Below are 25,340 nucleotides of genomic sequence, written 5' to 3' on the forward strand. Positions count from 1 at the left end.
TCTACATTACATTTTTTACTTAAAATACATACAGAATGTGGCACAAATGTGCAGTGTGGCAGTGTTTTTAAATAACCCTAGTTTGTTGTTTCTGTGCTGATATTTTTTGCTGCTTATCGGTCAACATGTACTCTAATGCTGATAAATCTGCAATCAGCCGGCTGATTTCTCAGTCCAGCTTTATAATCCGTCCGATCATCTGACCTCTCCTGTTTCCACTGTTGGCCTGGTGAATTCAATACATGTCACTAAAAGGAAGTGATAAAAAGGATTTGTATTAATTAAAATGGCTAAACAGACCAGTTACAGACACAAAGGGTGGATATGTTGACACGAGTGCAGTCCAGACCTGACTCCAGCTGAAAACATTATGAAGCGAAATGTAAAGCAAACATGGCCCTGAACTGTTGAGGATATACTCACATTAGACCAGAGCTTGACAAATCAGCAAAAACTAAAGCAACTAATGTAAAGAACGTAAAGTCAAGCCTGAAATTATTCATACCCCTGGCAAATTTGGACTTAAAGTTGCTTTTATTCAACCAGCAAGTTTTTTTTCTTGATTGGAAATGACACAGGCGTCTCCCAGAAGATAATATGATGATGTACAAGAGGCATCAATTTGGACAAAAATATTTTTCAGCCGCTATTTACAATTAAACAAAGGTGGCATGTCCACAATGATTCATACCCTTTGCAAACCGTCTCAGTCTATGGGGAAATCCAAAGTTCTAAACCATTCCAAACAGTCCACGCTGTTCTAAATCGTCCTAATTACCCTGAATCATTGGGAACAGGTGTTTCAATCAACTCAACAGGTGAAAAACAGCAGCTCCTCTTTAGCCCTTATTTATAGCAGGATATGCCACAAGGCAGCTGCTCTCCATGTTAGGTAGTGACTTGTCACTGAATTTGTAGCATTGCACTGACAGCAAATCAAGGAGTTAATCATTTTTTGATTTAAGATATGTCTGCAAACAGAAATATTTGGGTTATAATAATATTTCCCAAGACTGGAATTTTGTTCCCTTCAAGGAACAGTGATGACCTTCATAATCACATTTCCTGTTGCCTGCAGTCTGCACCGCACGACAGATCCACTGTGCGCTCCCAGCACTGCTAAGCTCAGCATTTCACAAAGAGCACGCACCATTCCCACTTTGGGCCTCAGTCACGGTATGAGGGGGGGGGGAATGTTGACATCACTTTCTCACGTGAAGCCGCCACCTCTACCCCGGTCCTTCCACCTATGTTGACTGCTTTAAGCTGCTAAGAATGTGAAGGATGTAAAAACAAACGCATGTGTTTAAAAACTGTCAAGGCCAAAGGAACTGCCTGAGACATATTTACTTACACTGGAGCAAACTGAACTGTGGAAACTAAGCAATCTTCCTGACTAACAAATGTAAATATGTGGTCATTATGCAGACTTCTTGTACAGCTGCTTGCAATTTTAAAAAAGTGGGTTTTGTAAAAAAAAAAAAAAAAAAACATTATGTAAGGTTTGCCCTCATTATTTTTTTATAGTCTGTGGTCAATCCCCATAGACCTGTATGTTTTAAGCAATTCACCAATGATAAGGCTTCAAATTTTGCATGACTAAGGTTTGCTGTAAAGGAACAGGAACCTTCAGCAAATTGCAAAAAATTGCAGTTTCAGTATATTTATTCAGTGTACATTTGTATTATGACTAAATAGAAGCGTGTAGGAAGTGTATACCTTTATGTGAAAGCAATATTATTTAGTGAAAATCTGTTTTTCAGTTGCAAATGTGAATCTGAAGTACCCACAGTAGGCCTCTCCCTGGCCCTTGGTGTCCACTATAAATCCAGCTTCAGCCTAATCTCTAGCAGAAAATAAATACTGTCTCTAGACCCCTTCAATAACCTGCTTAAAGAAAGCCAAGGATCCCCGCACTTACCCTTCACCTTGAACCGAGGACACTTTGACAAAGAGAGCTGTTGTGTGTACTTCAGTTAACATACCACATGTCTGACATGTGCCTGCTGTTATGAAGGAGACATTTAGAAGAACGGGTCAAAATTGTTTGGAGGTGACTTTGGTGTGACTGCTATCTGACGTGGCCTGTTTTACGAGAATGGAGCTAAAATCAACTTCCTTTTGAGATGGGTTGTGGTTAGCATCATGGAAAATAGGCAAACATCCTTTATGTTTACAAGCCGCCACATGTCTGCTTGTGTGAACACATGTGAGCCGTATGGCAGGATGTGCCCACAGTCCGGTTCATTTGCGTTCAATTGCAAAATTAAGTCGTTCATGGTGGCCCTCTTTTTATAAACACATGCACACAAAGTCCATGTGGTGGAAACTTAGAAGTTAAACAGGGATCAGACTTGGTACCCGAGTGGTGTTTTCAGAAAAGGACAGTGGTGTAGTGCTACTGTTTCAAGGTCTTCATTAACATGCAAAAGAAAAGAAATTGTGATACTCTGGTTACCACTACATTTGGCTATAATAATGCTAATGTGAAAATTTGATACCCTCACATCCCAGCTGTCATTACAGTCAATTGTATCAACGGTTACAACACAGCAGAGGAACACTGATGGACTCTTTTACACCCATACTAAGCTACCACAGCACGTCCTTTTAGATTCTGTTGCCTTGACATGTAACAAAGCTCCTCACTGTTTTCAGGTGTCTCACTCATCACGTCTTTCACGCTCACGGCGGTGTCAGATAGAAATCCAACACAATTCCAAAACAAAAATCTCTGCAGTGTGAGGCTGGGTCATTTTGGTTCCATCAACAAGCCTCGGTGGGCAGCAGGGAATCCTACTCTGGGAGAGTTTCAGCTCAGTAAAAGAATAATGAACCAAGTGGTGGGAGGTTTTTTCAAACAATGGTGAGATGTCCGAGACAGTGGACATCTGATAGTCACATTGAGTTATGTAGGGAGGGTGTGTGACAATCAGCCAGAGAATACATCAGCATTAGCTGGGCTCAAAAGATGCTTAGCGCTGCAGTGTAAAGGAATACGTATACTGAACACAGGGTACCTGTGCAGCGCTATTGACGCATTATCTACAAATGCTAAAAGGCTCTTTTTCCAAAGCAGCTCTCAACACTGGAACAATTTAAACCACCAAAATATTCAGTGTAAACCTTGGAGCAGAATACTAAAATGACTTCTCCCTACCGCTTTACCTTCTGTATGTGGCTTTTAATCCAGCAGTGCTCCACTCTTGCACAACTGAGCACAATCCCCTCTTCAGTAAAACTCAAGTGCTTGTAGTGATGTCTGTTTTTCCATGCTCTAGTGTGCCATTCAAAGAGAACCTGGCAGCTCCAGCCGCACCGACACAAACAGGAGCCTTATTTGTTTCTTGATTAGTGTGTTGCGTCAGTCTTGATAATTTATAGAGGATAAATGATTTATTATTATGTAATCAGCAGAACATGCCAGTGTGTCCTGGAAATGAAGCCCTTTCCTTCCTGTATGTCCTGCTATTGGATTCCAAGGATAGAAGGCCATTTTAAACCTTCATATGACTTTTTGTCTGTCCATGTTCAAGGTCAACTTTTGTGAAGTCTTAGCTGTATCAGTGGGTTTTTGTCACGATGCCCTTCATGGCAAATTGAGGTACAGTTTCCACTACCGTGCTAAGCTCTCAATACTTTGTCTTTGTTGTGCAAAGCCAGTCTTTGTGTTGCTTCAGCCATGTAGATAATGTTCACTAACTCATCCTGTGTCGTGTGCACTGTTCTCTGCTGTGTGTGCAGCAGGGAGAGCTCAGGTCATGAGTTGAAGTTAGCTGTGATACCTTTTCTGGCTGGTGGTGCATGTTGACTTAAAGAGCTTAACCTTCCTCCTTATGTAGTCAGCAAGGAACTGGTGGACAAATTGCTATCTGATCCTGCTTTCATTCTCTGCTTCCAGCTTCGTCTTACTCAGTGTTTCGGGCTTCCCTAGTGTTTTTGTGGCTTCCATCTGGGTTCCAAGATGATGGCGTTTTAAACAGTGATTCACATCAATTTAGTGAGGAATGTTGTAGCCGGAAGATTTAGCCATCCCCTTGTGAGGTCCAACATAAACAATATACAGTAAATCAAAAGCAGATCTTGACTGTTTCCACCTCATATGTTGGTGTACACAGGAAAGGGAACCTTTTTCATGTCAGTCTCCCAAACAGCTTGCTTATTTTGTATTATTTTCTGCTGCATGCTGGCTTTTCTCACAGGCTCTAAGATATTCTATATTCCTGCTTTCTTTCCTAAAATGAAAAATGCCCAAAGCTGCACTGAACAGAAAAAATAAGACTTAATTTTCTGGTGGTCCCTGAATGCAACATGCATACATACATACATACATACATACATACATACATTTCTGAAGTAAAAATTCACCAAAAATTAGGCATCTGCACTAAGATGTTTTTGCATGTGGAGATTTAAGTCTATAAAACTGTTACAGTGTGATGGGTTCTATAAGTCAGCACCACCCTCTGTTGTATTGTAACTAAATGGACAAAATTGGTAAAATTTGTTAGACACATTTTTGACAGATCAGTGTGGCCTATTGCGCATCCACTGAACATATGAGTATGGTGGTGGGGAAAAAAAACAAAAAAACAAAAACAGTGCTTCCACATTCCTGAACTCGAACATCATACATGTAATAAAGTCGAAGCAAATGTGGGTGTTGAAGCATTCTTTCAACAGTCTGGAGAAGAGCTACTCATAGGAACGTGGTTGGTCTCTGTTAGAAATGACGTAAAGAGACTGAGACAGGCTGGAGTTGGCATTCAGTTTGACCCTCTTCGGCTAACCAGCCAACAGATGCTCTCTGGTTGGCAGTGTCCCTAATACCACATAAGGGCAGCAGACCTGGACTTAAGTGTTGCATAATCAGTAGAATGACCTGACACCTCCAGTGGCTAAGAATATGATGTCCCATTGCCCAGATGTTTAAAAAAATTAGTGCCAGATGCAGATTTAATTAATGATGAATGAATGAATGGTGAATTGTATCAAATATAAGAAAATAATTGCTGAAGTACCAAAAACCTTTTGATTGAATGTCCGGCCAGATTCACGACCTTATTTCACAGCTGCATTTGAGCAGAACACATTTGATATTTTGAGCCTCTAGTAGGTTTTAAAACTGGCCTGTCATTCATGATGCAACAGTTTTGACAGTCATGTTCAAAGTGAATGTCTTCCTGTTCTCTCAGTCATCCAGCACGTGGAGGTTCAATCAAGGCAACTAGACTTTTTTGAAGACGTTTTGCTGCTCCTCCAAGCAGCTTCATCAAGTCTTCTTCTTTTCCCCATGTCATCATGGGCCCCACATATGATATAGTACAGCTCAAGCGTACTGAACCTTTTGGAATATGACAGTTGCAAGCACTCAGCAAAACGGGTTCTATGTATTGTGCTACAAAAAGATTTCAGTCAAATAATTGAAACTGTCTGGTTTAAGTCTTGCTCTCTGTGACCATGTGCCTGATGCATGCCTTTTCTTTTGGCCTTTCTGTACTGCTGGCTCACATTAGCAGATACTGTGCGTCACTACTGGCAGCTGGATGATCTAATTCCTCCACTTCACTCCATTCTTGTAACTGTTGTAGGGAATCTTAGGAAGAACAATTGGTATGATGCTTCACATTGAAGGATGGGTGTGACTCAGCGGACCCCACTGCAAGCATTCTGTCTGGGTCATGGGCTGTTGGCTGTTAAGAAAGGAATCTCTCAAATTTCCTGCTTTGTCCTGTGTGCCTGTGTAAAGTAGTTATCTGTTGGACTTATTCCAGCACAGCTCCTGCCAAGAGTCATATTCTACCATTACCCATTTGACTTTTAGTGCGAGTCCAGCAGACTAAAGCTGTCGTGTAGTGTACATCCTCCTATTGTCTTACAGTGTCTATTAATGTCTAGGGTGGGACACTAAGCAATCAAAAGTACTATAAACTAAATTGCCGTCACATACACATGTGTTACTTCTGCTGGGTTTCTGTTTGTCTAAGTTAGTTTGTGAGCTCATCGAGGCCTCTATACAGGAAGGGACCTCTGTAAGAGTAAAAAAACAATAGGTGAGGAAGCTGGTCTTAGAGCAAAGGGAGATATTGGCTCCACTGCCTGCCTGTCTAGCTGGGTGGATCACAGTGTGTTGCTGAGTCATCAAGAGCACACAGGCAGTGTTCATCTAGACAGATGGTCCAGGTGAAGTGATGCTGAGTGATGCTGGAGCCCTCTCCCCCACAGCTCAGCTCTGTAGATGCCACAGGCCTGGCACTCCTGGATAATTTATAACACCTATTTTTATATCTATTGTAACGGAGCCTTCCTGCTGAGAGATAGTAATTCACATTTGTTTTGAAAACATTTTTGAAAAATTGAGGTAAAATGCATTCTGTGTAGGTTCATTCTAAACAAGAGATAGGACAGTCTATTGATTACAATTGTTAATTTGATCAATTAAGCAGCGTTTGTTACTTTTCTAGTCTTGCACGGTGCTCTGCTCTTCAGTGGAAATAGTCTCTGAGGACATGCACACATCACTGCTGATCAATTAACATGACCTGCAGAGCAGACCAGAACTATATCACCACACTTCCTTTCTGCAGCTGTAAAATGACACAGAAGAATATCCATTTACCCGATGTCATCCATATCCCAAACTTGCCTGGATATGAAATGTCAGTGTAAAAAATGTAATGTTATGCATACATTCTCTGCAGTGGGGTTACGCATCATATCTTGGATGTGTCCATTAAGACATCATTCTAAAAATACTGTACCGCATAGACTCTGTGTACTCTGCATCTGTCAGCAGTGGAAATGTATTGAACTGTGGTTGCATGTCAATGCTTACTCTCATACTGAATCAAAAGCTTTTGTGACACTAGCTGCTGGGCCCAAGATAGTCTGCCAGCTTTTGCCACAGTTATCTGTAAGACTTCTGATGATCTCAGATCCTTGGGGGAAACTCAGTTTGAGATTTTTGCTTTCTAGGCAGCATGGTTTGGAGAATACCAAGCTCCTGTATGTTTTAACTCTAGCCCCCACTGCTGTTTTGTAGACTGTAATGATAGTTGCAGCCTCAGGGTTAACTAAATGCCATGTAAAATGATCGTGACCAACTTTTCTTAACTCTTTCTGTTCTTAAATCATACTTGGCTTATTTTTCTCTGCCCCCAATTTACGGTCGTCCTGGCCAGAGAGAGGACATGCTGAGAGAGCACAAGAAAAAGTTCTGGGGATTGGTTTGCAGACATCCTGAGGTCATTACAAGCGCTATAAATGCTGAAAGGATGGTGTGCTGTATACCCTAGAGAGCCCTGGCTGGGAGGCCACCAATGTCACAACATTGTCTGTGCACCAGAGGGAGGCTTCCTGTGTTTTAACTGCTGTAGTAACACAAGGACACACATCCTCTGTTAGGGTGTGTTTGAAAGAGAAGGTGACGTCAAAAGAAATGAGACCTGCCAGTGTTTTATTATGTTATACTACACAAATAACTATTCTCTCTGTCCTTTCTGGGTGTCATATTGTGATGTTTATAAAAAGTAGTTCAGATATTGGATAAAAAAGCAATGAGGTCAGATTTTAAGCGGCATTTAAACATCTGTTTTTTGTCTGTGCTTCCTAGGAGCCATTTGAAGATGGCTTTGCCAACGGTGATGAACTGACGCCGGCTGAGGAGGCTGCTGCCAAAGAAGGAGTAGAGTCGAAAGGAGTGGTCAAGTTTGGCTGGATTAAGGGAGTGCTGGTGAGTAACTTTATAAAAATTATTATAAATTATTTCCGTGTTTTTCTTTATCCAGAGACATCTTATTCCTCACGCTAAATCATCCGCAGGCACTGTTTTGATTCACAGTGTGACATCAGGCAGTTCATGCTCAGTTCGGTCAAATTAGCACGTAACACTTTGTGGTTTGCTTACTGACAGCTTTAGTGATAGAAGTGGTTAGTTGAAGTCAGTGAAGTGGATCACATGTGAATATTGTTCCATTACACAATATAATATTAACAGTGTGTGCAGGTAGGTGACACCCTTTTGAGACTTTTGGGCGGTCGGTGTGAATTGCAGGTGGCTCGGCAGGCATGTGGTTGGTTGGCTGCCGCTGAGCTAAACCCCTGAGAGAGAAGTCTTGCAGAACAACTGAGAGACTTTGTTTGAAATATATTGAAAGTACAGTCAGCAGAGGACAAATTTTTCATGTTAAGACATGTCTGGATATCAACATCCTGCTCTTTTTTGACAAGAGACGACCTTACTTCCTCTGTAATATAAACCTTACACTAATTCTCACATCTCCTGATTTGTAATGGCATTAATCATGTAGTGCAACAAAGTGGAAAAAATGATTAGCTGATGCCTGCAGGGGAACAGTACTACAAAGAGATCCTCAACAGGGTAACGAAATAAAGTGTTACTACAAAAATAGTTAACCAATAAAACTCACTACAGACCAGAGGGGCACATAAATGTGGGGGTAGATCACAAGAGAGAAAGAGAGGATCTCGGATTATGCTTTTGAACTAAACGATGCTAATTTTAATTACAATTCTCTAAAAAAACTGTATGAGTCTTAAAGTAAAGTTATGATTGTGTGATTTCATTTATTCAATGTGAGCATGAGTTGTCATTATGACAAGATTCAAACTTTTTAAGAGATTTACAGTGGCCACTGTTTTCTTTTAGGTTACCTCATATTGACAATAGTCATGAAGGCATGAAGCTTTAACTCCTTTCTCTACACCTTTGTCTTCAATCTATTGTTCAAAGATGCTGAATTATTTCTGTGTGCCAGTATTGCATTAAAACTCATGAGCTTCAAATAATGGTAAAATTTCTGTCCACCAATCTGCTTGACGTGAACCTGTGAACCTCCCTCCTCTACAGGTCCGCTGCATGTTGAATATTTGGGGTGTGATGCTCTTCATCCGTATGTCATGGATTGTCGGTCAGGCTGGAATTGGTAAGTTGACATCACATATACGGAGCCAGCCATTTTCACATCTGTGAATTCACAGTGATTAAAGAGAAGTGTTGTGTTGGACTCAGCTGTGTGTACACTCTTGGTTAATGGTGTGAGAACACCATTGCTTCACAGGAAAGGGTAGATGCTGTAAGACGCCTTGTTCTGTAAAAAATGTTACAAGCTAGACAGCTAATATAATTCCATCTGTCTAATATACTGGTTAAAATTTAAATCAGTTTGTAGATGAATATGTTCAAATCTCTGAACATAATCATTTTTGTTGAAGAGCTGGTGTATTTCTATTGAGAAATAACAAAGTATGTTTTGTTATTTGGGTCAAGTGACCTTAAGTGACCCTTCTTTCTTTCAGTCTTATTTTGATACTCCATTTTAACTAAGGATGGATAAAAGAAAAACAAGACAGTCAATATTTTTCTCCTGATGAGAGACTGCCGAGAAACTGAAATACCACTGTCCTGAAAAATCACCTGCCTGTATTTACTGACATTTCTGTGTTACTCTGTGTTTGTTACTTGAACACTCTCACTCAACACACTCCATACTCTCCCTGACCCCCATCGACTTGTTGATAATTCTCCACTTTGATGTGAAATATCACTACAAAGTGACACTTGTGGCAGACCTGACGGCCTGGCTTCATGGCTGTTACTTTTCACAGAGCTTTCTGAGTGATTGGAAGGCCAGCTTGAAAACTGTTAACTGTGTTGCACATTCTTTTATACAAGACACTGATGGAGTCCATGCTGTGTTTTCTTTCTGCAGCTCTCTCCTGTGTGATCGTCCTCATGTCTACCATAGTGACAACCATCACCGGTCTCTCCACCTCGGCCATTGCCACCAATGGATTTGTGCGAGGAGGTATACATTACTTTCCTTCTCCTGAATGGGTGGTTACCTGTTAATCACAAACAGGAAGCAGCATACAGTGTAGACTTCCTGTGGAGTACCAGGCTCTCACATAACATTTGACCCCATCCTACTGTTTGGTTTGGAACAAGGTAATCCATCCGTGTGATTCTAATCAGCATGACCTCCTATCAGTCATCCATCGCAGTGTAGGGTCAGGTGCACGGTTTATTTGAAAGTCAAATCAAAGAAGATTTAAAAACACATGTTTCACTGTTGTCACAGTGAGAGGAGAAATTCAATGAGTCTCCAGATTGCAACAGTGTGTCTGAATAGGGCAGCGGTCACTCAGACCAGGCGGTCTGACACTGATATGTACTCATTCTGCAGTCACAGGGTCAAGGGAAAAAAAACATGTGGGCCTAATTCAGTGTTTTAAAGAATTTGAGATGAAGATTAAATCATGTTTTAGTAGGAATAATGTTTTTGTTTTAACAAGCTGGGATCAGATATTTCGCCATGATTGGCTGGGAAAGATCTGTGATCCTTGCTTTGTAAAGAGTGCAGCCATCCCACTCCACTCCGAGTCTTTGAAGTCAACTTCCGGAAGTGTTCGGTGAAAATTCTCTATTTGTGTTTATGAAAATAAACACAAATATAATAATAGAGCAAAGAATAAACATACATGTAACTCATATACACACATTTGTTTCCTTGGTTGCTGAGCACAGATGATCCAGAACACTGAATATCATTAAAACTTCAGAGCTAGCTTGTGTCTATGTTATAACCAGGGAATCGTTTGTAACAGTATTGGCAGCAAGTGAAAGCAGAAATGGAAATGACGTTAACACATTTAAACACTTGCTTCTCTAATGTGTAAAGTCACTGTACATCACAGTACAGAATGTTCCAGCTTTTCAGGTGCTGACAAATCCAGGAAGAGTCATGGATTAATGGGGCTGAGGATTTATGAAGAATCAAAACAATACGGGTGTGAGAAAGGATTGCCCAACTTAAGGAAGTTGCAGTGCTGTGGAATAAGGCTGTTTAGTAGCAAAGTAATTTACAAGGAATTTAGATTTGCATGTATTTGATTAACTCCTGCTGTGTCTTTCTGGAAATGTCTGTTCTGCAGCAAGATGAGCCTGGGTCAGCTTTTCCCTTAATGATCCCACTGAAATGAGTGACAGAGCTCAGTCTGGAAACAAGAGATATTTATATAATTATATTTAAAGGAGTCCTTTACTAGATCTGTCCAGGGTGTGCCCCACCATTACCTGCAGATAGCTGGAATAGGCACCAGCCTCCCGTGACCATATACTGCAGGACAAAGCAGGTTCAGATGATGGATGGCTGGATGGATGGAGTCCTTCACTTCCACATTACTCCCACACTACCCACATTGTTATTCCCTTAATGTGTCTCCTGTTGTATGGCAGTAGGTCATTCCAAAGTAATAATTGCTCTTCTTTCATGGTTGTCCAGTTTAAAACAGATTAGCAACACTTTAAATACGACTTGTGAGGATTTTTTCCATTGTAAACAAGCTCCAGTGGGTGCTGAGGTGAAACAAAAGTCTTTCCTGGACTTCTCTTTGTAACTCTAAGCTGCTTTGATGCCGGTCAGTGTACAACTGCATACTAAAGCCCAATAATAGAAACTGCCAGCCAGACACGCTTTGTCAAACAGCTGTTTGGCAGCGGGATATGTGATCCTGGAATTAAAATAACCTCGATGTGGAGCATGGAGATGCTCTGGAAACCTTTTCCAACCTTTGGTCATGTGGGTTTGTGCTGGGAGAGTACATAATGGTGCTAATTGTGCTAATGGAAGCCACTGATGGCCTTATTTGGTCCGAACAACTACTGAAGCTTAGGTGGGATTTTAAGTAGATGAGTCAGGCTCTGTCTGGTTGTTACTCTTAAAACCACATGTATGGTCTTTACTAGTCATCAGTTTGAACAACCCTATATTTTGGAATAGACAGGCTGTCGTCCATTGCAAGTGTAAATATTTTATTATAATGCTACTGTATGAATAAATGTGGTTCAAAAAGTCTAAATCTATAGTGTTAAATGTTTCTGTTCTTTCTGTTACCTTTCATTTCCAGGCGGAGCATACTACTTGATTTCGAGGAGTCTGGGACCAGAGTTTGGAGGTTCTATTGGTCTGATCTTTGCTTTTGCCAATGCAGTGGCTGTAGCCATGTATGTGGTGGGCTTTGCTGAAACTGTTGTGCAGCTTCTTAAGGTAAGTTTCTCTACATCGTATGTAACTATTATACGGTTACATATGCTCTCTGCTTATGCCACAGTGTACTTGTGTGAACACCTGGTTTTGTTTAACTCGTCTAAATATTCTCTTCCAGGAAGCAGATGCTATCATGACAGATGATATCAACGACATCCGAATCATCGGCACCATCACAATAATCCTTCTTCTGGGCATCTCAGTGGCAGGAATGGAATGGGAGGCAAAGGTATGACCCCCTTTTATCTGATGGTCTGACCGATAACTTAAACTCTGTGTCGTGATGAAAATCTTAATTTATGTCCAATTGATTTCATCATTTTCTTTCCGTAGGCCCAGATCTTCTTACTTGTGGTCCTCCTCACAGCCATTGTCAACTATTTTATCGGGACCTTTATTTCCGTCAAATCAAAAGAACCTGCAGGCTTCTTTGGCTACGATGGTACGATCACAGAATAGTGTAGAATATTTATACCTTCTTGTAACCACAAGAACCAGGTTAGCTTTACCAGCTTTTCTTTGCTCTTTATTTTCCCCGCAGGGTCAATACTGTGGGAGAACTTTGGTCCCGACTTCCGAAAGGGCGAGACATTCTTCTCTGTATTTGCCATCTTCTTCCCTGCTGCCACCGGTATCCTGGCTGGAGCCAACATTTCAGGAGACCTCGCTGTAAGTTGTCTCTAACGACAGTTACTTTATTCTGATATGGCACATTTAACCGGTCGGCCAATTCTGTGTTCATCTGCATGCAAGATTGTTACATGCAGATGAGTATGACTTAAATAATAAAAACAGTAACTGAATTCATGACTTTTATTGTGGCAGACTGACGCCAGCCTCTGTAATAAAATGTCTGACGTAGTTTCTGGGCATGTTTCACTCCTATAGTCACTGTGGTCTTTGTTTTGGTTGTGTGCTGCAGGATCCACAGCAAGCCATCCCTAGAGGAACCCTTCTAGCCATATTGATCACAGGCATAGTCTACCTGGGTGTTGCTGTCTCAACAGGTGCAGTACTACCTGTACATTTGTTTCTCACATTATTTTAAAGAGGGGATTTAATGTGTATGTATATAATACTTTCCTAAATCTAGGCTCCTGCATTGTGAGAGATGCCAGTGGAAATGCCAGTGACACACTCAGCTCTCACTTCATGAGTAACTGCAGTGATGCTGCTTGCAAATTCGGCTTTGACTTTTCTACTTGCAAGAGTCAAGATGAATGCTCCAAAGGACTCCATAATGACTTCCAGGTATGGAGCAGCTCTATCAGAAAAGGAACATTAGAAATATTACTACCCATCCAAAAACTTTGCATTTAATTTTGCATTTAGGTGATGAGCCTTGTCTCTGGTTTTGGACCCATCATCACTGCTGGAATATTCTCCGCCACTCTGTCCTCAGCTTTGGCCTCTTTAGTCAGCGCGCCTAAAGTTTTTCAGGTAAGACCAAACACAAGATTTGATGTATCTAGTGAATTACAAATAATGTTAAATTTCAATGGTTACTTTTTAAAAGTAATTTTTGCATCATGCTTATGATGCAAAAATCCCAAATAAAAGGGCCATTTTAGAGATCATCATCATAGTCATTGTCACAGATAGATAAAACTCCAAATAAGATGACATCATGTTCTTTCTTTTTTTTTTTTACAGGCTTTATGTAAGGACAACATCTACCCTGGCCTGACAATGTTTGCCAAAGGCTATGGCAAGAACAATGAGCCTCTTCGAGGATACATCCTGACCTTTGGTATCGCCCTGGCATTCATCCTCATTGGTGCGGCCACAGACATTGATCATTTGTACACACACCACTAGGCATTGTTGTCATACAGGTTTTTGATTTCAGCACAATATGGAAAGTGTAATGAAATAAAAATGAGTAGTAGTAAAAAGTAGTAAATGATTTTTACTTCTGTTTTCTTCTTTCAGCTGAGTTGAACACAATTGCACCCATCATCTCCAACTTTTTCTTGGCCTCCTATGCTTTGATCAACTTCTCTGTGTTCCACGCCTCATTGGCTAACTCCCCAGGTAAGATCAAAAACCCGAAACGTAAGAAACATGAGCAGTAAAAAATATGTTGCATGCAGGTTAAGACAATAAAGACACCATCATAAGAGAAGCTGCTGATTGTATAGGCAGGCAGCTCATCAGCCTGTATAGCACAGCCATGGATTATATGGTGTTAAACAGTGATTATGATGGAAAATGATGTGGTTTCAAAAGGATTTACTTGAGGCACTTGGACATGTCCTGAGCTGTGGAGTGCCTCTTAAGAGCTTGCAGCCAGTGTTTGACAGCTCACATGACAGGCTGATCGGACCGGCCATGGAGAAACCACCTGAGGCTGGATACACTGCAGTGGCAATATGGTTTTACATTATTCTTTTTAGAGACGCAAATCGGCATAGCCAGTGTAAGCGGTGGCTATTTATATTCTTATCCTCTGATAAGAAAAGAAGTGAAGCCAGTTATGGATGTTTCCATTAAGAGTGCATCAAAATCTGGTCTTTAATAGTCAGCCTTGTTTTTACCACTTATAAACAAGGTAGCACTATTCAGTCACCATAGCAATTCCAAGTATTTCACTATCATGGAACTTGCTCATGGATTTAAAAGTTAAACAAAGATGAAATTTTTGCTGCAATCAGCTGTTCACCTTCAGACAATAATATTGGTTCTGTTTTATCAGTGCCTCTCAGATTCCAGCCTCTCCTTCTGTCAGTGAATTACAATATTGCTGCACTAAAACCTGTTTCTGCAGAAATGTGTGGGACACTGAACCGCCGCCACATCAGATTAGTCATTTTGTATGATTCACTGCTGTGAGTGACAGTTGTATTAATTTAGATCAAAAAGCCCCTGTCATTTTGTAGGCATTTTTCAATGTAGAGCACATCCTTCCAGTGGTGGTGCTTTGTTTAGTTGTGCTGTTTAATGATGGATGCCCAATATTTTGCCAGGAGGAGTAATGTTATTGGATCAAAAGGCTAGCATGAATACTGTCCTGACTGACGGAAACCACTGGGTAGAGCGGGGGAATCTTCAACAGAACTGAATTCATACAGTTGTCACACAAATGTCTATAAGGATAATGTGGTCATGTGAAGGCCTGTTATTACCTTAAATTAGCATTGTATATTAGGTGACTTTTTTTGCTGGCATCGACATTTCCAGATTGAAAGGATTAACTTTATTTCATAACCAAGTCGTTTAAAAGTCAAACAAAACTTAATTTACTTGCTGCTGGCCAGATCACCACAGATTATACATGAGTTGTAAAAAGCCTGACTCTGCAGCATAACTCTGTGACCGTGACTGGGTGTTATCAGAATCAGATCAGCTCTATGTGCAGTATTTTGTGGACAGGACCTGCTCATTGTTAAAAGTATAAAAATGATCCATCGTCCATGGGAACAATATTTGTAGACATACACCCAGATGAGAGATACGACTATAGGTAAGTCTGACTTTGTGTTGATTGTGTTGAAGTGACACTCATAGCTTATTTTTTATATTGAGTTCTGTGCTTTTTCCCCTTTCAATACCAAAGCTCTAGCAGAACTGCAGGTACCGATTCTCTGTCAGCTTCTAAATCCTCCAGCAGGTCATATAATTACATGGACTTAAATGGTACATGACTCATTACAGACCAGAGGTAATAGAGACATTGTAATGGATTTACTGCCTTTGGAACCACAAACTATAAACTCCATTTGGTCCTGTGGTCTCTTTAGGAGCAATTTGCCCACTCTCTGTGGGGCATATTAAATACTCTGTATGGGGCAGAAAGGAGCGACACTGTCAATGTACCCTTTATGTCCGGTGTTTTGTTTTAGACCGTCATTGTGTAACCACACACTCCAACTGTATCCCATCACTAAAATCCCACTAGTCTAGTTTCTGTGGTACTGGGTAAATAAACATGGTCCCTAATAGCTGGTATAACCGTCTGGTGTCCAGTCTAACAGGCTGCTAACTCCCATTCTTTAACCCCAAGTACATGTCCAACTTTAACGTTATCCATAAAATGTTTTAACAGCAGCATTTACTCTTTTATAAAAAAAAAATCATTGGAAAGTTATTGGAGAGGAGGATGACTATAGTGTCTCTTAATTTTTTTTTTAGTCTTTCAATGTTGCTGGTGATGTATTTGGCCCTGTTTGCCATAATCATTAAATTTGCAAAAACACTATGCTCCCTATTAAGTATATAACTAGCCCTCTGTGTCTAATGTCCTTTGCCCTTTGTTGCCTTGTTTTGACTTTTGTCCTTCACTGCTGCAGGCTGGCGTCCCAGCTTCAAATACTACAACATGTGGGTTTCCCTGGCTGGAGCCATACTGTGCTGTGGAGTGATGTTTGTCATTAACTGGGCAGCTGCCCTCCTCACCAACGCCATCGTTATGGGGCTCTACATCTACGTCAGCTACAAGAAGCCAGGTGAGGTACCAAGAGAGTTGGTTCATAAAGTCTTGCTTCAAGTTACGGTTTTACAAAATTATATAAACCCTATAAGGTGAGACAGGGTCCAGTCAGAAAATAGAGTAAAAGCTGATAGTTGTGGTATTTCCGCATAGCCACTGTTCCACACGCCTTCTTACACTGACAAGATTCTGTGAACTAAAAGTTCTGCACTGCTCAGTTCAACACTTTCCCCCTTATTACTCCATTACTCTCACCCTTCTGCCCTTAACCCATTTTCCTTTCAGTAGAGCACTGTGGCTCAGCGATTAGCATGGCTTTAAATACTTCTGTGTGTTAAGACAGGAAGTTATTGCCTTGCACCACTGTGTGACGACATGTGGGATAAATTTTCTTCAAATTAGGCCAGCAGTGTTTGTCAATACTTGGCACTCATGCTAAACAAGTCACAATATCTTCCCCTTCAGGACAAATGATATGATAATGAATCATTGTTCCTCCCCTCCAAAAAAAAAACATCCATCTTTTCACAAAACCTGACCTTGCTGCTCTGAACACACACACTCAGTTTGACATGCAGCTACACACACATTGGAGGCTTTTTTACTGACTAACGCTGCATGGTTCAGCTGGTCTGTGGTCGCTTGCTAACTCCACTCTGTGTTTCTGCCTGCATGCAACCTTCCCTCCAGATGTGAACTGGGGCTCATCAACTCAGGCGTTGACCTACCACCAGGCCCTGACCCACACTCTGCACCTCAGTGGAGTGGAGGACCATATCAAGAACTTCAGGTACCAGACATCAGCTTTGCCAGGGAGTGTTTTTGACAGATTAGAATGCTGATCAGATCATTTGTTGGCATGCTGAAATATTATCCACAAACTGAGCATGAATAAGTGCTGTGGATGTAATTGAACTATAATGGCAGGGAAAAGCCGACTCACATGCTTGCTGGTAATATGACACTAATGGATAAGCTCATACATTAGAAATTGTGTGGAGCTGTTGTGCATTTCATTGCACCCCTGGGTGGAGGTGTAGGGTATAAACAAGGTCGGAAAGCATGTCAGCTTCTCAATGTATAAATATCAACTATTTGCCTCAGTAAGATAGTGTGAAGATATCAGGCTTCTTTAATTTATAGGTTCTTTCTGTTTTCCCCTCTGTATATAACCCCGTCCTCTGTTCAGCTCAGTATGTTTTCATTTTTTTATTGCCCTTAACATATTCATGTACATAAGCCCAAATTTATTAATTTGCTTGCTTTTGCTAATTAGCTCTCATTTCATTATCACTGTACAAATCTATTTGATTCGTATGGCAGATATGTCTGAACTTGAAATTCCATTTCCTAAAGCTGTTCCTGCAATTTAACCTCAACAACCCTGTTATTTATATATCCACCCACACGTTACATGTGTCCATGCCCCTCATTCTCTGCAGGCTTGCACATGCAGCACATGGTTCAGTGGTGTTTTGGAGGACTTATTAGTGCCTTTGGGCTGTTCCCATGGCAGCAAACCAAGCAGGAGATTAAACAACATCTGATGGTGTCTTCAGAACAACTCGTGTGTTCCTCTGAACCCTTCTTGTCTCCTCTCATGCCTCCATTAAATCCCCTGGTGCTTAACATATTTGCTTTGATGTGCGCTACTCTGCTTCTGTTTTCTTGTGCATGCGTGTGTGTTAAGAAGTCTAGAGGCCACTGTGAAGGTCAGAAGGAAACAATTGGTGTCCATTAAATAGCATGATGCTGACATTTTTGTTTTCTCTTGTCTGACTATTAGACCCCAGTGTTTGGTGATGACTGGATACCCCAACTCTCGTCCTGCTCTCCTGGATCTGGTCCATAGCTTCACTAAGAATGTAGGCCTGATGATCTGTGGACATATTCGCATGGTGAGCCACGATAACCACAAATGTTCCTAAATTGCCTCAGAGAGTCTTCATGCTCCAAAATCAGACAAATACTATATTATTGATGAAGGCAACTAATACAATATTGCAGCTAGACTGCATATATTCCAGAGCAATATTTAGTAATATTTATTAGAGGCTTTTAGGCAGACTGATGTAACATGTTGACTGTCAACATGAATTATTCAGTGATAATTCCAAGTGCTGTTTTTGTTTGTTCTCTGGTGCAGTAGCTGCTGTTAAATGGGTTCTTTAGAGTCAGATTATGCTACATAAGTAAGAATATGAAAAATATACATACTTGGTCACTAGCTAGTCAGATCCATAATCTGAGCTTTGTGGCCAATTTCTGGTGTTGTTCCATACTGTTTGCCAATCATCAGGGTACTGATTACAGTCCCTCTGTTAATGAGGCTTTACATTATGAAGATGTTTCTCTGATATTTCTTGTTCCTGATTGGCTGTAGTTTGGCATGTTTGCAACAATACACAAAAACATGCACTCTGAACTGTTTTCTCCATTTTTTTTATTTCCCTTCTGGGTCAGCTTTGTGGTTCTTACCTGTCCTTTTACTGGCAGATTGTAACAATGAATCACCTTAGAACTCAGAAATGAGCACATCAGTGAGCCACACAGTGCAGTATACACAGTGTAATAAGCCTTTTACAAATCTCCAGCTGAGTATAAATGCTTCACAATGGAAAAGCCATTTTGACTGGATGAATGTAGGCTCTGTACAGCCTCTGAACTCCCCTCCTACCTGTTTCTATTGCTTCCATTCAGATGCAATAGTCCTGAAAAGGAGGTCACACATCAAATGATGTAAACATTCCCAGCTAATGGCATCACAGTTTCCTGGCTGAGGTGCAGCTAAAATGCAAAATTCAAACCAGCTCAGACTCATCATACTCTGATTAATTAAATCCTCTGCTAATGTTTGACTTGTTTTGAGAGGTTTGTCAGGATGACCATTTGCTCCAGTATTTCAATGTTGATAAATGTAAGAGTGTTGGAGTAATTAGGTCTGTGTGCGTTCCTCCACAGGGCTACAGACGGCCAAACTTCAAGGATCTTGCAACTGAACAGGCCCGGTATCAGCGCTGGCTGCTAAAGAATGAGACAAAGGCCTTCTACACGCCGGTGTTCGCCGAGGACCTCAAACAGGGCACTCAGTACCTGCTCCAGGTAGGAAAATGGCACAGATTCATCCCTAGGAAGTACTGTTCAAAACAAATGCCAGCTAGTATTAATAACCAGCAGTGCTGGCTCACTCTGCTGTTTGTTTGTCGGTGTTATAAAGCACATGCTTCTAATGGCATATTTTCACAACAATGGTTCATTAATGGTGCCAACAAGAAACATTTGAAATTATTTTCCTTGGCTACTTTGACTCATGGTGTGAGAGCAGCTGTAAAGCTGATTGAATTTCCTTAAACTGTCTCAAATGATCTCAATTTATGTTATTTCTGTCTAGCCAGGATCACACACAGGATCTCATTAGGTTGTGCTGTCCTCTTTTGACTCCATGGAAAAAAAGTCCTCATTGTCAAAGAATCCCATTGAAATACTTAAACCAGCAGCGTGTTAGTAACTTTCTGACTTCAACTCTAAGGCAACCCTGAGCTCAGGACCAGCTAACAAAACAGAAACAAGGCTGATGATTGATTAAAAACCTCTCCTGATGTCATGATAAAATTTTATGGTCAATAAAGATATTTTTATCTGGTAGTTTTCTCCTGCCTCTGGCAAAATATGTGAGCCAAAGGGTGCCAAACATTAGTTCACAGCAATGTCTCCCCTTTTGAACAACTAATAGATGATTTGCATTCAAAAGTAGCACTAAAGCAGCCTTCTTCCAGCTGTACGTCAGAATGTGGATTCACTGACTGTAGCGTTCAGTCTCAAACGTATTACTGCCTGATATGAAGCAGTGCTACATGCTGTCTTTATCAGACCGTCTAGAATTGGTGCATAGCCCACATAGCAAGCTGAATGCTGCACATTCTTAGTGACTATATTTTTAATATGTTGTTTCAGTGATTTTAGTTGAGTGATTTGTCTTTTTGTTGCTCTCAAGGCTGCTGGCCTGGGTCGCCTCAAGCCAAACACTCTGGTGATGGGTTTCAAGAATGACTGGAGGGACGGCGACATGATGAACGTGGAGATGTACATCTCTATGATCCAGTAAGTGTAGAATCACTGTAGAGAAGAGTGTGCTGAAGTTCCACTATGTAAAACAGAGTTATTATATATCTAGATGTATAATGTCTTCAAAAACCCCTGTTGCACACTAAGAGATCTGCTACAGTCGGTCTTGTATTTGGCTTGATGCGGTATAACTACTGAATGAAGACTTTCTTTTGATAGTAACACTTGCAGTGAAGCAGCATCTCTACTTTTTAGGTTCACTTAATGAAAGGCTCAGTCTGTCGCACTCTAGCTATGGTGGGCACAGGTCACAGGTAGAGATCCTGATCCTGTCCAACACAGCTTTTATGAAAAAAACCCATTCTGGTTGCTTGGAATTCATGTGTTCTTCAAGGGCAAAGAGTACAATCAGAACTGCTACACACTTTCTTCATTTATTTACACCAGGATCCATGTGAAATATTTTTCCCTGCTGAACCCTAAAGCAGTCATGTGAGACTGTGAGTGGAGGACTTAAGCTGAATAAGTTCCTGATTGTAAAGTGTGGGGATTATGGCATTAGAGCAGAGGGTCAGAGATGGTTCAGCCCAGCAATATTAAAATCACAGCTAATACGCTCAGCAATGTGCCCTTTACTTTCCATTCAGTGTGAAGCTGTGTAAGTGTACACTCCACAACCTGTAGCGCTCAGAAACTAGTTTAATTACTTCTCCTAGTAGTTTGTTTGTCTTTCTTTGTAAATGCTGCATGTGTTTGTGACAGGTTTAGTCTCTGTTTAGTTGTTCCACTCTGTAAGCCTTTGTGTTTGTGTGTTTTTCCTCTCAGCGATGCCTTTGACTTCCAGTTCGGTGCCGTTATTCTGCGACTGAAAGAGGGACTGGATGTGTCGCATATCCAAGGACAAGGTATCAAACGTGTGCAGAGATGTGCAGAGACATACAGTGTGCCCAGTGTGTTTGGCAATAAGGCTGACATCAGTTACATTTAGATTTCATGTATGAGATGATCCAACAGAATATAAACACACCTTCCATGTTTCTCACCCACTCTAATTGGAAATGTGTGTGAAATCCTAAAATCACAGTGTATAGTGGAAAAACAGATGGCACTCATTTAGCAGGCTTATTTAGTTTGAGTTCAGGGTAAAGACATTTATTGCATGTGTTCACTCTTATGTGTGACAAAGAAAAGCATCAAATAATATATATACACAGATGTTTCAACCCCAGGAGCTACTGGGCTGTTTCCACCTCCGTAACTTCCCCTACAGGAGCTCTTTCAGGACCTTTTTCATGGGAGAAAAAAGTAGCTCAACGTACTGCACTGGAAACACAAGCACTGATTGTTTTGACTGGCCGTTCCTGTAAACAGTAGTGCTATCTGTCTGTAAAGACTCATTCATCCAGGTCATGTGATATCCAACAGTTGGCAGCTGAGGCAACTCTCAGATCAGAGTCCATGTGCCCGAAAAACACCCAGGGACAATGTTGTTGCAACAGATATTTAGAAAGTCTGCCTAAAAAGGTTAAATTTGAGAGCGTCTTCTGTTGAATGCTCACTCTGGATACTGTGAAGTGCTGTAAAGTTTGAAATGAATCAAACCGGAAAACTGTTTATCCAACAGGAAGGACTTAATAAAATGAAATGTTGATGCAGTTTTTTGGAGTCCCCCACTGGTATTTTCTCCTGAACTTTCCTCTCCATCTGCCTTTTATTTCCTGCCAGATGAGCTGCTGTCCTCCCAGGAAAAGTCATCAGGGATGAAAGATGTGATCGTGTCCATAGACACCAGCAAAGACTCTGACGCCGACTCCTCTAGGCCGTCCTCTAAAGCCACCAGCCTCCAGAACAGTCCAGCTATACAGAAAGGTGAGCCAGCCTCAATGCGATTGATTTCTTAACTTTACTACTTCCCCTTTAAGTCCCAGGCATTACTAGCTGTTCAGGTTGTGAAAGAAGAAATAAGACCGTTGGCTTCCTTTTGCACCAAACACTGCACTGACAGGAAGTCGCCCCAGAGACCTATGACCCAGTGGTCCCACTGGGCCCAGTTTGTTTGTCCACAGATGTCTTTGGCCACACTGTGTGTTCAATGTGAGAGTGAGTGAGACAGATCATCATCAGTGCGGTGTATGCGTATCACCCACATAGCTAAAGCAAGCAAACGGCAGTTTGTAGTTATGAGAACAGTTTCTAACACTGGATCACTGTATTTAAAGAGGATTTGGTTTTGGTAATCATTGTACATATTTTTTTCAGGTGTTGTCATTCACTTAATTTAATTCTGATTGTGTTAATGTTTGATTTTTTTTTCTCATATTATCTCATCATCAGCAGGAGCTGAGGGTCCACAGTGAAGCAAAGTTAAAGCTAATGTAACTGATTAACCCCAAAACATTCAGAGAGCTTGTAATACTTGCTTCCTTCTAAAGATTACTGAAATTACGGACCACACATTCTGAGCATGGTCAGGTGACAGAACAAGAATTAGCAAAATAAAGATAAATGTCGTGATGAGGGTAATCCTCTGCATCCCAAAGCTCCTACCTGAGCTGTCATTAAGACACAATCTTCGAGTTCACTTCCACCCTTTTCACTGAGAGAGCTCATTTTAATCCACAGTCTCAGTGGAGTGGTCGTGTTTGGAGAATTAGAATTGATTCATGCGTATTTAATACCCTCACATGTCCAGGAAGGTTGCTCATAAATGGCCTGCAGGAGCCAGTTTGATTAAAGCAGACAGCGCTGGCTCCGAGCTGCTGGTGTTATTGCTCAGATCAGGCCTGAGAAAAAGTCCTGCTAGAGGCACAGCCTGTTAGCATAAGGCTACCTGCTGTCTTTATGACCACACTGTCTGCTTTATTTTTCATAACTGTATGTTTTCCGTTTTAACTCCATCACAGTTCATCAATGAGAAGCTGAGGTTGTAAGTCAGTCACACATAAAATCAACATTTCACCTTTTGATTTCTGTTTCTCTCCTTTTGTCTCACATTTACCAGATGATGAAGATGATGGCAAAGCTACAACTCAGCCCCTGTTGAAAAAAGGCAGGAGATTCACTTCGTTTGCTTGCCTTAAACATTTTCCTTTCTCTCCCTGCTTTGTTTGAGCTTCTTCTCTCTTTTGTTATCTTTTCTGCAGTCCGCTCCTCTCAAGTCCTGTTTTCCTTTCCTTATGCTCTCTCTTTCTGTCACCTCATCTTTCACAGTATGTTTTGAATTCCTCTTGTACTAACATACTGTCTTGCTCCCCGCTGTCTCTGTCTTGTGTCTCTCTCCGTCCCTTGTTTCCGGCCTGCTAGCTACTTGGCTTTGGGGAATAACACTTTGTCTCCTCTTTCTCCTGCTCTTATGTTAACAGTCTCTAACTTTTAGCTGAAACCCAGTCTCTGAAGCTCTACTGTTTGTGATAGTGCCTTTAACTCAGTCCAAGTTTTCAGTAGTTGCTGTTTTGTGCCAGTTGTTCAATTTCCTCCAGAATGTCTTCAGTTTTCCGCCCGCTGCTTCCTCTGGCTTTCTCTTCCAGGATGAAAACTGCTCGTCCGTTTTCATGTCTCCAGCTTCTGTCTATGTGTTTGCTCTTCAGTAATAACAGTGTTCCCCCTGTGTGTAAAGCATCAGCACATATCTCAGACAAAACGAGCTAAAGAAAACCTTCAAACGTAAATAATGCTTAATGTCAGTTCAGCTGAATCTAATTAAAGTCAATTTGTTTTTTATTCAGCATTACAGTCTTAAATAGTCTCATGTGACATGCTACAGCTACTGCTGTCTACATTACCAAAACCTTTTACAGCTTTAAGATTACCAGTCAGCATATCAGTTGGTCTACTCAGGCTTTGGCTTCACTGATTATATTTTTAGATTCAATCAGGGCTTCGGTTGATTCCTCAGAATCAACCGGTAGATTAGTGATTCCAAAGCAAAGAAAGAAAAAATGCTAAACATGAACAGATTACATCAGAATCATCAGTCACATTCCTCTTTTCACTTTGGTTCTTTAGAAAATGTTTTTTTAGACCTGCTGGTATGTGCACATATCCACGTAATACAGATCTGCTGGGGAAACACTGTGACTTGAGCATTTGGGTTTGAGAGCCTGTCCACCACACACAAAACTCTCTGAACACCACACAGATATCTTCACAACACACAAGTTCAAACTACGCTCAGTGTGTCCAGTTTGGGATGTTTGGTTGTCGTCCAGCCTGAGCTGCACTCGCAGGGCTCCAACCAGGCCCACAGATGCTACACTCGCAGTCACACTCTTCTGCCTTCTGCTAAACGAGCTTCCCTCTGTTGGTGTTGTTTTCATGTGCTGTGTTGTGTGTGTGTGTGTTTGGCAACTGTCCCTGCAGACAAGAAGAGCCCGACGGTACCGCTGAATGTGTCTGACCAGAGGCTGCTGGAGGCCAGCCAGCAGTTCCAGAAGAAACAGGGGAAAGGCACAGTGGATGTCTGGTGGCTGTTTGATGATGGAGGTGAGTGTTCACGTTGTAAAGTCTAAATATGTGCAAAAGTTTGTACAGATTACTGTACTGTAGTGAATTAAAAACTAAAATATGACCAAACAAATGCTAGAGTGATCAAATCTGTCGGTAATGAATGGACCAGTGAAGCTGACAGTGACAGTATGTTAATGCGACTCATTGTGTGTTCTGCGGGCTGATCTGGGCGCCCTGTCAGCCCAGCTGGGTCTCACACTGTGTACCAGGCCAGAAGCACAAGTCGCGTGTTGAAGACACTGTCACCAGTGACACTTCAAATCTGGCTCATC

At 41.2% G+C, this 25,340-nt stretch overlaps 1 protein-coding gene across 2 annotated transcripts in view; it reads left to right on the forward strand.

Moving 5' to 3' along the window:
* slc12a2 (solute carrier family 12 member 2) overlaps positions 1-25,340 on the forward strand; it is a 37,919-nt gene that overhangs the window by 6,010 nt on the left and 6,569 nt on the right. The window contains exons 2-22 of one of the 2 annotated variants that reach the window (XM_028418451.1): positions 7,613-7,732; positions 8,870-8,945; positions 9,732-9,827; positions 11,929-12,068; positions 12,187-12,297; positions 12,402-12,510; positions 12,610-12,737; positions 12,991-13,075; positions 13,162-13,319; positions 13,401-13,508; positions 13,722-13,845; positions 14,001-14,102; positions 16,358-16,513; positions 17,188-17,287; positions 18,284-18,395; positions 19,459-19,599; positions 20,492-20,598; positions 21,388-21,467; positions 22,288-22,431; positions 23,564-23,611; positions 24,922-25,044. In XM_028418451.1, the coding sequence (XP_028274252.1) occupies positions 7,613-7,732; positions 8,870-8,945; positions 9,732-9,827; positions 11,929-12,068; positions 12,187-12,297; positions 12,402-12,510; positions 12,610-12,737; positions 12,991-13,075; positions 13,162-13,319; positions 13,401-13,508; positions 13,722-13,845; positions 14,001-14,102; positions 16,358-16,513; positions 17,188-17,287; positions 18,284-18,395; positions 19,459-19,599; positions 20,492-20,598; positions 21,388-21,467; positions 22,288-22,431; positions 23,564-23,611; positions 24,922-25,044 (2,368 nt within the window). The remainder of the gene's footprint in view (positions 1-7,612; positions 7,733-8,869; positions 8,946-9,731; positions 9,828-11,928; positions 12,069-12,186; positions 12,298-12,401; positions 12,511-12,609; positions 12,738-12,990; positions 13,076-13,161; positions 13,320-13,400; positions 13,509-13,721; positions 13,846-14,000; positions 14,103-16,357; positions 16,514-17,187; positions 17,288-18,283; positions 18,396-19,458; positions 19,600-20,491; positions 20,599-21,387; positions 21,468-22,287; positions 22,432-23,563; positions 23,612-24,921; positions 25,045-25,340) is intronic. The other variant, XM_028418452.1, reaches the window with a different exon arrangement.

Source organism: Parambassis ranga, chromosome 12, assembly GCF_900634625.1.
Source record: "Parambassis ranga chromosome 12, fParRan2.1, whole genome shotgun sequence".
Lineage (NCBI taxonomy): Eukaryota > Metazoa > Chordata > Actinopteri > Ambassidae > Parambassis > Parambassis ranga.